Source organism: Poeciliopsis prolifica, unplaced genomic scaffold (genome assembly GCF_027474105.1).
Source record: "Poeciliopsis prolifica strain line A6 unplaced genomic scaffold, Auburn_PproV2 SCAFFOLD011, whole genome shotgun sequence".
NCBI lineage: Eukaryota > Metazoa > Chordata > Actinopteri > Cyprinodontiformes > Poeciliidae > Poeciliopsis > Poeciliopsis prolifica.
Genome location: NW_026562386.1, coordinates 8,896,319 through 8,909,080, shown reverse-complemented (window position 1 = coordinate 8,909,080; position 12,762 = coordinate 8,896,319). Strand labels below are relative to the sequence as shown.

The window sequence follows — 12,762 nt, the reverse complement described above, 5'->3', positions numbered from 1 at the left end:
CCAAAGTGAGTTAACTAAACCCATAAAATTTGTTTTATTGTTGCCCATATTCTGTTTTTATTTATTATGAATTCCATTCTTCAACAAGAAAAAAAAAACTAATCATACAGATACATTTAGAATAAACCACATTTGTCCAGATTTATTAGTGTTTTTTTTTTGGTTTGTTTGTTTGGCAGCATCCACATCCAGCCGCTTATTATTGTAATAAAAATAGTGGTACAAATTTCATTATAAAGTAAATAAATAAATACATTTTGGAAAGTGAAAACTTCTGAGAGGAGCAATAATTTTATTCTTTGTAACTCATGAATAAACTTTTTTTCCCCACATAATTGTCAGCTTGATGGCGATCTCAGTCTCAGCTGATGGATGATGAAATCTTCATCTTTAAAAGATGACAGTACTTCAGTAATGCCTATCAAAATATTTCTGACTCTCGATTATATTCTGGAGGAATTTTTCCTCCGATTCAGAGATATTTTTTATCAGCTACTGTCATCTGTTCTAAAGTTGACTAATGACTCAACCAGAGCCAAAGAAGTAGCTTCTCTATATATCATTGTCGTAATGCTGCCGCTGCTGTTATCTCTCCGTCTACTTGCCAGGACGACGAGTGCTATGAGCAGTCTGCAGACGTTCGGTCGCAGCTCCGCTTCTTCGAGCAGCTGGAGAGGATGGAGAAGCAGAGGAAGGACGAACAGGAGAGAGAGATCCTTCTGAAAGCCGCTAAAGTGAGTTATCGTCACCTCCATCCCGCTTTGTGCGTACGTGTGACAATGGACATGTGCATGCATGTGTGTGCATGTTGCTCTCGTGTCGGCTCTGACAGATGAATTAGAGTGTGACTCCCATGGATGAGGTGACCCAGACTGATGGCCCGAGGCCTCCTCTGTCCTGGCGCTTCTTCCCTGGATGCAAGGAGGGAGGGAGGGCTGGGTTTCATATGACATGAAACTCCAATCCAGCACACAAACCAGACTTTTATCAATCCAAATTGTGTTTCTGCACCAGTCAATTAACTCGAGATCAAACATCAGTCAGCTTTGAAAGCTGACTGATGTTGATCTGCATTTCAACGCTGAAAAATCTGATTCTTCTTTCCTTTCATTGAATGCATTAAATGTAGATCCCAACATCTTCAACCTGTTCACACATCAACCAACATCATTTAAAAAAAACTGTACTCTTTGTGGCATAAATTAAGAAAATCCTGTAATTCTTCCACTTTTTCTTCCTTTGTGGCACACGGAAAGAAGAAACCAGAAGTAACGGCCAGTATAAAAAACGGATTGATTAATCTCTAATAAAAGCTTTTATTAACAAATGCTCTACTCAGAAAGTCAGCCACATTGTAGTTCTAATAAAAAAAAAACACTCTAATGATTAGCTAAGGCCAAAGGAAAAAGTAATGTCTTCATGCATCAATTAATTACACAACACTAAGTCTTGATTATGAAACATGTTGTAATAAAATGTCAATTAACAATTATGTTACAGATGACCCCTTAAAGAAATAAGAGTACTCAGAAAATGTGAAGCAGAAAAATCTGCAAGGTGCTCACAGGAGGTGTGAGCCAATTTGAAAGTCAATGAAAAACACATACACACTGACTCCAAGCTAAAGTTTTTTTCTTTTCATAAAGGTCTTCCAGTACCAGCTGGAGCTTTCTGTGGTCAAAAACTGTATTTGACCTGTAGCTTGGAGCCATTGTGCAGGCGTTAGGGGGAAAAAAAGGATCGGTGAATCAACAGATGCTGCATTTATATTAGTTTTAAAACTTGAGGATAAGAGTAGAATCTGTGGAACTTTATATTACACTGACATTTTTATTGTTTGTAAGAATTGCTGTACCCTTCTCCAACGTTGCATACGCATCTAGTAACTAATAATAACAATTTACATGCAAAACATAAATTAAAATATTTATGTTTTAAATGTCAGAAAGCCACTAGGTGCATGTGGGTCAGTTAAGATATGATCAATCATTCAATTCAAGTTTGTAATTTGAATCAAAAATGAAATATTATGTAGACTTATTACATGCAGAATGATAATGTTTAACCATTTATTTCATTTTGATAAATATGGCTTACAGGTCACAGGTAATAGCTGACAATCACAGACACATGGACGATGTTAAGCAACAAAAGCTACTTGTTGAAGCCAGCTGATCTGAGAGTGCTGTATCTAAATATATTAATTGAAAGCCGAGTGGAAGGAAAAAGTGTGGCAGGAAAGGATGCAAAAGTCACAGCACTGAGAGGATTGTAAAGAACAGCGAATTCAAGAGTTTGCTTCAGATCCAGTATGAAGTTTCAAAAATTAGTGATGATTTTGGTGATGCTTTTACGTAAGTACATGTGTTTCTTCAGGTTCAAAGTCACCATAACAATCTTGCATGGTGATGCTGATTTTATTTTCTGCCCATTCTGTCAAATGTACCAATAGCTGATTTAAGTACCAATATCTGATTTTGTACTTGATTGGTCATGAAATTGATCTGACTTAAACTTGAAAGACGAACTGTGGAGTATTCTAAGGAGGAAGATGAGAGACATAACATTCAACAATGAGATGAAGGCCAGTATTAAAGTAGCCTGAGCTTTCTTCACACAAGAAATTGACACAGGTTGATCACCTCATTGCCACATCGCATTGATCCAGTGATTTGTGCAAGAGGAACCCCAGACATGTTTTTCAGTAAACTGACATTTCTGTAATACATTTTCTTGCAACTTGAATCATCACAATTAATGGAAATAAGCCCTTGGTAAATACTACTTAATGAATTGAACTTATATTTCACAGTTTGAATTGCTAAAATAGTTTTCTATAATATCCAGATTTATTGAGAGGCACTTGCAATCTAATTATGTTTCTTACAGTGTCAGTTTATAGAAATACTTAAAACTATAGATCAAAAACTATAGTCTGTCCTTTATTAGTTGTAATTGAAATGGATTTTAATGAGTTTGTACATTTGGGACAAATTTTCTCTTTTTATTTATGGGGCTCTACAAATACTAATAAAATATGAAATAATCACCTTAACATATATTATTAATCATGAATGTATTTGCAGGACAAAATATTATAAGTGGCAATTATGAATGCTTTAAATTCTTTTATTGTAGTAAAGTTATTTTACATTTTTGATTTCAGTATCATTTCAATTATCATTTATTACTTATGATAATAAAGAACCATAAAGATAAATCTGTACACAAAAGTCATACATAATATGAGTTCTGTATGCTTTAACTAGCTGTGACACATGCCTGGTATCCTTATTTGTCTTTTGTTGAGAAGATTTGTCTCTTCAAATTTAGAAAGTTCACCGCAGACCCAAAAAAAAAAAAGAAAAAATCAAATGAAAATGCCCTGCAGTGTAACATTAGTGGAAAGGTAGGTTAATTTAATTATTTCTGATGGAACTGAGGTCCCACAGTACATATTCTCTTAAAAGCACACCTCACTTTCTTAATTGCATTATTATACTCCAGTCTTTCCATGCAGGGTATTAGAAAAATCCCCTTGTCGATGAACTTTGACCAAATTACCTTAGGACCTGCTTGTTATTTTCTGTTTCTTGGAAAAACTATGACATTTTTTACAACTGCTGGTCAGTTGTGAAAAGAAAAACCCTGGCATCAACACAAACTACAACTCCAAATTGTATTGTTTCAAAAAGAATGGTGTAAAGAAAAAGCTTTTAGATTCCCTATGTAGCACATGGCTCTGCATTATTAAACGCTCCAATCTTCTACTTTTTTGTCTACTGAATCTTGTTTTGTTAACAGCAATTGCAAATAACTCCTCAAAATGAAGCCTGGTCCTTCTTGGAGGAGCTACACTTGAGGCTGTTTGGTTTGCATGAGAGTCGCAGAGGAAAGTTTGACTTCACCCCACAGCTATATCTGTGGCTTTTTGGCTCCTGTTGCCATGGCATTTTGGTTTAAGGAGAAGTTTGGAAAGCAGATCTTTGCGTAATGATTACACAAGTTGTTCCACTTGCAGTTGCTGAGAAAATACCACAGCTTTTCACTGTGTGTTGAGGCTTTCTCTACTTTTGTTGTGCATTATAAAGGGGGAAATACAGCTATTACTGTTTCATTAGTAATCTGGCTTTTAACTCAGTGGGTAACATAACAGCTAATTGCCCCCCAAAAAAGGGATTCAGCACCAAACTGACCTAATTCTTTTTCTTAACCAACATATATCAAATACATATCTCTTGGATCTCAATTTTGATGTATATTTCTCTCTAAAAATATTTCCATTCGTCATTGTTGTTAGATTCGATTCTAGGCTCCGGGAATGCCAGTCTGTGACTTGTCCTTTATTTTTTATGGGTTTTTCTGCAGTACATTATAACTGCACTGGTTCTGAAGATCGATGTAAAAGCTAAAATGATCTGACTCCATGGTAAAATTATTTACCATAATTTTATGGTATATCAAAATGATCAATTAGTTTTGGCAACATTCCCAGCAAGGATGCCTGAATTGAAGCCAAAAGCCATGACAAAAAACATCAGATTTGCTACTGATAGTTGTCTCTGCAGTCATTTTTTTATCCTGATAAGAAAAAGGAGTAGATTTTAAACAATGCACCCACTTTGTACTGTGGCGGGCGATTGGTTGTGAAATCCACAAATCTGGTCTTACTAGAGTGTTAAGAAGACAAGCAAGCACAAACCACAAACATAAAATGTTTAAATTTCAGGCGTCAAACTCCTGTCCTGCAAAGTTGGATGCCTCATCACACTTTAACCAAATAATTAGTCCAACAGAAAGACTGAACACATTTATTCCATGCTGAGGAGTTAAACTTGCCATTTGTTTTGGATGCATTGGACACACCTTAAAGGTACATTGTCTTCAACCCCGGAGGACTGGAATTAGATACCTTGTCGATAAAAGGATATTCTGTCCAAATGACCGAAGTTCAGCCCAAAATTCAACTGAAAATCTGTTGCAAGGCTCGAAAATTGTTGTTTATAGATGCTCTACATCTAATGTGGCCAAGCCTGAGATAGTCTATATCGAAGAATTGTCAAACATTTTAGTCTGTAGATGTGCCATAGAAGACAGTTGTGAACATTTTTCTGTAGATATCCGTATGTCCTCTCCTTTCACTTACATTTTTTTTATTAACTGATTTCCCTGAGTTTAATGGGATTATATTGATGTTAAAAATGTAATTTACATGAGGGTTATGGTCAATACAGCAGCCGACTGTGCTGGCCACAGAAAAGGCAACAGATAAATTAAAAACTGAAAACAAAGAAACTTAATTGAGGTTAAAATGCCACCAAATGCATCACACTTATGAAAACATAAAAAAACACTGCAGTTTACACCACCATCCATTAAGTGAAATGCAGTAAACCTCATCTGCATGTGTAGTAGTATCCAGTCATCATCTCTTCTCTTCTGTGGTCCCCGCTGTAAGCGGAGAAACCAGGGCAGCTGGCAGAGGAGACGCAGAGTGTGCCAGTGGCACCGCTGGTCTCTGTAAACAGTCCATCTGTACCGACCCCTCCCACTCCTCCTCCCACCCCGCTCGCCATGTCTCCTGCTTCAGCACCCGCTAATTTGGCTCCCAGAATTAGAAATCCATTGAAATAATCTCTTCCACTGTCGTCTCCCACCGTTTCTCCTTCACAATAAGCCTTTGCTTCGACTGTGCTGGCCATTTAAAATATGACTCAGGACTTGAGGGATGCTCCGGCCCACTGGAGGGCAAAAACATTAGTCTCAGTTGAGACACCCTCCAATACGTGGACAGCCTCATATATGTAAAGTCAATTAGCAGGAAGGCTTAGGAGTTTCTGGTTTCCATCCATGTGACATAAAAGATGGTCAGAAAAAAAGAAAGACGGTAGTAAGGAATGGTTATGGAAAAATCAGGATATTTGGTAAAATACTGTATTATCTGTCATGTAGAAAGTTACAAGAGAGTAATAGGGTCATACTAAGTGTAAAATAAATCAATAAAATAAGAATAAAGTAATCAAATTAAGAGAATAAAATGTACAAGAATAAAGTTGAAATGATACAAGAATAGCTTCATAATTATATCAGTATAAAGTTATAATATTAAGAAAATAAAGTCATACTGGAATAAAGCAAACCTAATACAGAATAAAGTCATAATAATGTGAGAATAAAGTCATGAAATTATGACAAAGTTGTAATAGTATGAGAATAAAGTTGTAATATTATGACATTCTTGTAATACTGCAAGTATATTATTTTGAGTGTATTCTTGTATGACTTTATTCTCATATTATGACTTTAATTCTCGTAATTTTGATTTGATTCTCAAGTTTTTTTATGCTCCTATTGCAGGCCGAATACTACTTTGTTGAAAGTAGGCAAGGAAGATCTAAGGTTTACTGAAATAATTGCATACATCTTGTTTGCCAGATATAGTCCCTTCCAAAGTATTCGTGGATCTTTAACTTTCATATTTTAACAAGTAACAATCACAAGCTTTAATATATTTTATTGGGTTTTATGTGATAAATATTAACTCAAAATAAATAAAAAATTTTCAAATAAAATGATAAAAGTTGGATATTCAGACCTCTCTCGAGTCGATACTTTTTAGTTCCACCTTTGGTATAATTACAACTTCAGGTCTTGGAGTGTTTTTCTATCGTTTTCAATTGGAGCTTGAAATTTTTACCAACTTTGCAGCAGAGCTTCATTTTGCATGGAGTGTCTGTTAACATTAAAGTCTAAGTCTTGCCACATGTTTCTTAATTGGTTTTCTGGACTCACTGGGTCATTTTAACACATGAATCTACTTGGATCTAAGGCATGTAGTTGTAGCTCGGTGTTTAGAATAACTGTCCTGGTTGATGATAATTTTCATTCATTTTTTTTCTTCAAGAATTACAGTTTATTTGGGGAAATTTTTATTCAAATTAACAATTGTCAAGTTTTCCTAAAAAAATAATCACCTCAGGATGATGTTACCACCACTGTGTGTGGCACTGACCTTAGTGTTAGTTTATAGTGTTTTGCATGCAGGCCAAAATGCTACATTTTGGTTTCTTGTAACCACAGGACCTTCCTCTTCATGTTTGATGTTTCCCTTCCACATCTTGTGACAAACTGCAAACAGAACTTCTTAAGAATTTCTTTCTGAAAGTCTTTCAGAATTTTATTTGCAAAATATTTTTCAAAATATGGGTGCACCGATTCCAGTTTTCTGGCCATTGCCGATTACAGATGTTTATAAAGCCCGACCTGCTCATTCCGATTTTAGTCGATGCCAAAAGTCTAAAATATCTGAAATGAAACTGCAAATGTTCAGATATTATCTGATGGGCCATTCTATCAGTTCAACCTTTCTCACGGGAGAGCAGAAGAGGACAGTGGCTGATTTCCAGACCTCTGCAGATGTAGATAAGATCGGTGAACTAGATTGGCTTCACATATGAGTCCGATTACTGATCTTCCAAAATTAAGGAAGCTGATAAGTCGGCTGGCAGACTTAATTAGATGCTTTTTGAGGAAAAGCATCTAATTTTGCATTGAAGTCCTAAAAAGACATTGCAATTTGTGATTGTTGCATGACAACATATAAAGACGGTCAGGGGTCGGCAGTACTCTTAAAAGACAGTGCATCAGGAATATTATTAGAGCAGACTCTCGATAGTGCTGCTATATAAAAAGATACACCTTATGTCTGCATTCACAAACAACCCTCAGTTAGTCCCTTGTGCCATGATCAGCCTGTTTTGCCCGCAGTGGTCATCTGTACATGTGCATTTGGCTCTGTCGTGAAGGATTTCCAGGGACAAGTACATTCACCCAGATCATAGTGGCTGATTAAAATAGAAGTGCTGTGTTGTTACGCCAGGGACACACAGATAGCCACACTGGCACACACACAGTGACACACAGTCAGTCGTTGCCACTGACACTCACCAACATCTTCTCCCCTGCTTGTGTGTGTATGCATGTGTGTGCATCCTGGCTCCTGCAGACTTTTTAATAACCTCTTTTGATTAGAATCCCCCCGCAGCAGCTTATTTAGGGCTGGATTTGGAGCAGGTTTAAAGGCCACTGCCCCCCAGGGGGTGCTCCATTGCACTTCTCTGTATTCTGATATGATGTCCTTGACACCTCTGTATCCTGTTCCCATTTTGCACTATTTTTTGCTGCTACAGCAACAGATGAGTAGCAAAAGTGTGCGTGTGTATGGGGAAAGTGGGCTCCTTAAACCAGCTGTTAACCTGTGTCCCTTCCACCTGTCCCCATCCCTCCTTTTTTACTCCACAGAGTCGCTCCAGGCAAGAGGACCCAGAGCAAGCTCGACTGAAACAGAAAGCTAAGGAGGTAAGCTGCTGCGGAGATCATTACCCTTGACATTTCCCCGACACCAGTGCATAAATTTTTCATGCCTCACTACATATGTAATGCCATTTAAAGTCGGACTTAAAAAAGTTTGAGGAATTATTCGCTCCGATTGATGCCAGTTTGTGGAAAATGATTCTCTGCACACCAAAGACACGCTCCACTTCCTCCACCCCTTACATTTTTTCCATCTATTAAGCCTCCTTGTTATTGAATTCTGTCTATAGGAGAAATGCATAAACTCTCCATCAGGTTAAAAGCATTTTTTCATTTTATGAGGTCTAATTTTTACAATTTTCCACATAATGCAGTTAGTTTTACCATACACAACATTTTATTAATAAAATAAATGAAATCAAATTTATTTAAAAAATAAAGCTATTATAGAGATCATTTTTGTTCATATGTTTTTTTTTTGACCTGTACACAAACATTTAAAGTAAAGCAATATTATTTCAAGATATTATGATTATGACTTCACTTATTTATAACAATTTTTTTAATTTAAGTTTAAATTTAAATTAATTTACTAGCGGCATACCAACTCAATTTATCTCTTGGTAGCATTGAAGGCATCATTAGCAAATTGACAAATTCTAGCATGTTAGCAAAGTATAGCATAGTTGCTAATCTTAACTAATGTTTGTGTTGGGAACAAAAATGACTGAACTACACAGGAAAAGCAGCACTTTGAATTGTTTGCACAATATCAACACTAGCGCTGGTGTAAATTAATATTTTAGTAATCGAGTAATCTATCAATTATTCGTACGATTAATTGAGTATTTGAATAAAAAAAATAAAATAAAACCTTGGCAAATTTAATATAAGAGCAGTATTACTATCGGATGTCAACATCAGTCCAATTTTTCATATTTGAGCATCCCTAAGAATAACTTGCCATACTCCAGGCATCGCACCAGTCATTTTAAGGATGCTTATTGGTCCCCCGAAAAACATCAAAGACCCAGACATCATCATCAATCAATAAAATCCTAACTTAAAATCCTTCCAGGCCGAACTTGAAAACTGGACGTTAAGCTGATAACACTTAGCTGTTGTCAACAACTCAAGCGGAAGTGAGAGCGCTGCGCACAGCAAGCAATTACCCGGCCAGAACACGGAGCAATAAATAATAAAATATAATTTAACGAAGCTTCGAGGCAGATAAATTTTTCTCGAGGAATTTTAATAATCGAGGTACTCGAATCACTCGAGGAATCCTTTCAGCCCTGATTAACACATCGTCATCCGTAGCTCCCAAGAAAGAGGAGATTCAGAGTTGGAATCCATGTGATTATATTTGTTACAGCAAAATTAATATATGACCAATCCAAATCCAAAAGTGAAATAAAAATGTAATTAATCAGAAATAAGTTACAGTTGTTAAAATTCAACTGAAAACCAATCAACAAGATAAGTTTTAAGTTTTGTTGCCACTTTTCAGCTAATATTCAGTATGTTTTATATAGTGTTTTTTCAGCACAATCTCTTGATATTTCTCTTTGAATTCCTACTCTACAAATATTCCTGCTTCAGGTCAGTTCTTTTGGCAGATCTGCTTACCCAACCATGCAGCATTCGCACAGCATTTACTAAATGCTAAATTGTTTGCAAACAGGTAGACAGTTCTGTAAAACATGCTGGAATGAGGGTTACTAAAATATGCTTCGTATTAACTTTTTGCTGTAGAAAATAGTACAAAACTTCCCTCTATTCCCAGCGGGCCCAGGTATGACACCCACACCAGTGTTTTAAATTAACAACTCTTTCAGACTTCCTTTTTTTGATAGGATAGTGATGTATCTTCTTTGTTTCAACTACAGGTTTTGAATTGAACGGATTCCCAGTGGAGCTCCAGAAAGTAGACTACACATCTTTTAGCGAATTGTTAATGTTGTTTACGCAAACAAGACGGCTCTTTCACACCACAAGTTTGCTTTTTTGTTTTCCTGGATGTGTTTACAGCAGAATATCTTCACTTGGTGTTGTCAGTGCTCACTAACAAGGATCAAGAGCACTCTGTGGCGCCTTTGTAGAGAAATTTGAGTAGGCAGAAGGATGAAACAAGCGAAACTCACCTGTTGTTGTTGATGTAGAAGTTAGGAAGCCAGCATGGTTTCTCCTAAGTAGTTTACTCTTAAAAAAAAAATGCTTTATTCATCCCGGGAACGTATATTGGGAATGTATGCACTTTTCTAGCTGACAAACTACTTTGGACTAACACATTTCCAGACTTTTTCCACCTGACAGCCTCCCATTTAGTGTTGGCGTCTCCGACTCTATTTTGCGGCTTTTCTAATGTCCCTTACTGATCGGTTATTGAACTTGTGACCTTTGAATGACAAGTTGGCTTCTCTTACTGCACCTCCAGCACTCTTGTCTTTTTTCTACATCTGTCCCAACCATTTCTTTCTAGCAACACTGAAATCTGCTGCAGTTTGGAACATTCGCACTAGATCTTAGCCTACCCATAAGCCCCACATATGCAAATGAAGTGGTGTAATAGGCATCATGATAGTTGCCCCCTGGGGGGGGCCCATGTGATCAAAGTGGATCTCCTCCCTGTTAAGTGGCAGTCCGCTCGTCATCTGGGTACGGCCAGATTAGAGCGTCATGGAGAGACGCCGTCTTCGTGTGGCACATTTTCATTTTCGTCAGGAATTTTAAGAAGGTTCATTGGAAATGGTTACTTTATGTAACTGCCCCCACACCCATTTTACTGACACACACAAACACCCCCCACTTCTCCCTCCTCCTCCAGCATCCCTCACCTCTTTCTGTTTTGCTTAATGGCCGTCGTTTCTCAGCCCCCGCGCCTCTCCGGTTTTCATCACCTGACTGGCTCAAGGGGACAGAGCTGGCTGTTTGTGTCACTGCAGAGTCTGTCGGCAGCTCACACATCTGCGCAAATTTCATCAGGATAATGAGCCCGAGCTGCTCTTCCAGGCGACAGCCAGAGGAGCCAGCCTCTCTGTAAGCCCCTCTGCACAAAGCAACCACTGCCTCCACCAAACTACCATCAAATCGTACAGACGGAATCACACTGTTATGTTCTTCACCATATGTTTGTTTCAGGTATGGACCAACTTAATATAATATTCAACATTCAAAAATAAATCGTGGGCAGATTGCATAGAACTTGAACCATCATTGTTAAAAATATTACTGAAAATATGGTCAAACTATAAATGGACACACAGTACTTAACCAGAACTTTCTGAAAGACATATTCAGTGCATCACTATGTATTGAATATTGAAATTACAACTCATATTTTCTTAAGAGAGCATCCCTCCTCCTAGAGTTCCCCACTCAGCTCCTTCAGACTAGTGGCAGCAGTAATTGGTAAACATGTGGACCTGCACATTTTTACAACTCAAGGTAACTTGGTTACTTTATTGTGCTATAAAATGGCTCTGCGTCCTTGTGAAATACATAGGATTGCCCCTTTAACTTTTTTTTTCCTTTCCTTTTCCCAGTATCCTCACTACTGTTTCTGAGCACTTGCATCTTCACCACTAAAGATATACATCCAGTGAGGGCATCAAGGACAGTTAAGTCTATTCAATTGGCCAATATTGTTACTGGCATGCTGAATTTTCATTCATGCCAAGTGAAATAAAATATCTTAGTAAATATTGTGTACAAGCATTCCTCTGCAATATCAGGATTGTACCCATATATATAGATCAAAAAGCTGTTGTATATTCCCAAGTAAAATGACAATGTACAAAATTTACCAATTACCAAAAGTTTAGTCCTCCATTTTGTTGTATTAAGATTTTTTTAGATACAGTGCTGTGAAGGGGTGAACCATGCCTCTCACAGTGTGGACTTCTTTATTAAAACTACCTAAATACTTCCTCCTTTCCAAAGAGATGGAGCTTCTCCTGAAACAGCACCACTGACAGAGCCACACGCAAAATTGTTCGCTGTTGCAACTACAGCAACACTTTTAAGGTAACAACTTTGCTGCAGATCTTAAGTAAACTGAGAGCACCAATACACAGCCAGCATCCCGATGTTTCAAAACTGACAGCTAATGACACAGTTACACCCACCTAGACCACCTAGAGTTGCTTTTATTTGAACAAGTCTCATGCAAACACACTGATCAGTTATCATTGCGTAGCAGACCAAGGGAAAAGTCAGGAATTTGTAATATGAAGAACAAACTGAAGATGAGTCCTTCACAATAATGCAAAAACAACTGAAAGTGAATGAGAACAAGGAACAACCCAGTTTAATGACACAATCTCTGGAATAAAAAATTGACATAGATGCACATTTAAAACTGCATTGATATATCTGTTAGTAAGTTCCAAAAATCCCAAAAATGTCATTGTGATTGTTGTCCTGTGTTTTGCTGTTTTTGCAGCTTTA

At 37.2% G+C, this 12,762-nt stretch overlaps 1 protein-coding gene across 7 annotated transcripts in view; it reads left to right on the top strand.

Annotated features, from left to right (window-relative positions):
* Window positions 1-12,762, top strand: part of LOC129364189 (transcription initiation factor TFIID subunit 4-like) — a 93,850-nt gene that overhangs the window by 39,146 nt on the left and 41,942 nt on the right. For 4 of the 7 annotated variants that reach the window (XR_008606413.1, XM_055036679.1, XM_055036678.1 and 1 more), the window contains 2 exons: window positions 609-734; window positions 8,302-8,358. Coding sequence is in view for 4 of the 7 variants with exons in the window: in XM_055036679.1 (XP_054892654.1) it covers window positions 609-734; window positions 8,302-8,358 (183 nt within the window). In the remaining 3 variants the exon portion in view is untranslated. Of the gene's footprint in view, window positions 1-608; window positions 735-832; window positions 1,028-2,099; window positions 2,355-2,452; window positions 2,763-8,301; window positions 8,359-10,202; window positions 11,761-11,858; window positions 12,340-12,762 lie in introns of those variants that run through there. The other 3 variants (XR_008606414.1, XR_008606415.1, XM_055036681.1) reach the window with 3 other exon arrangements.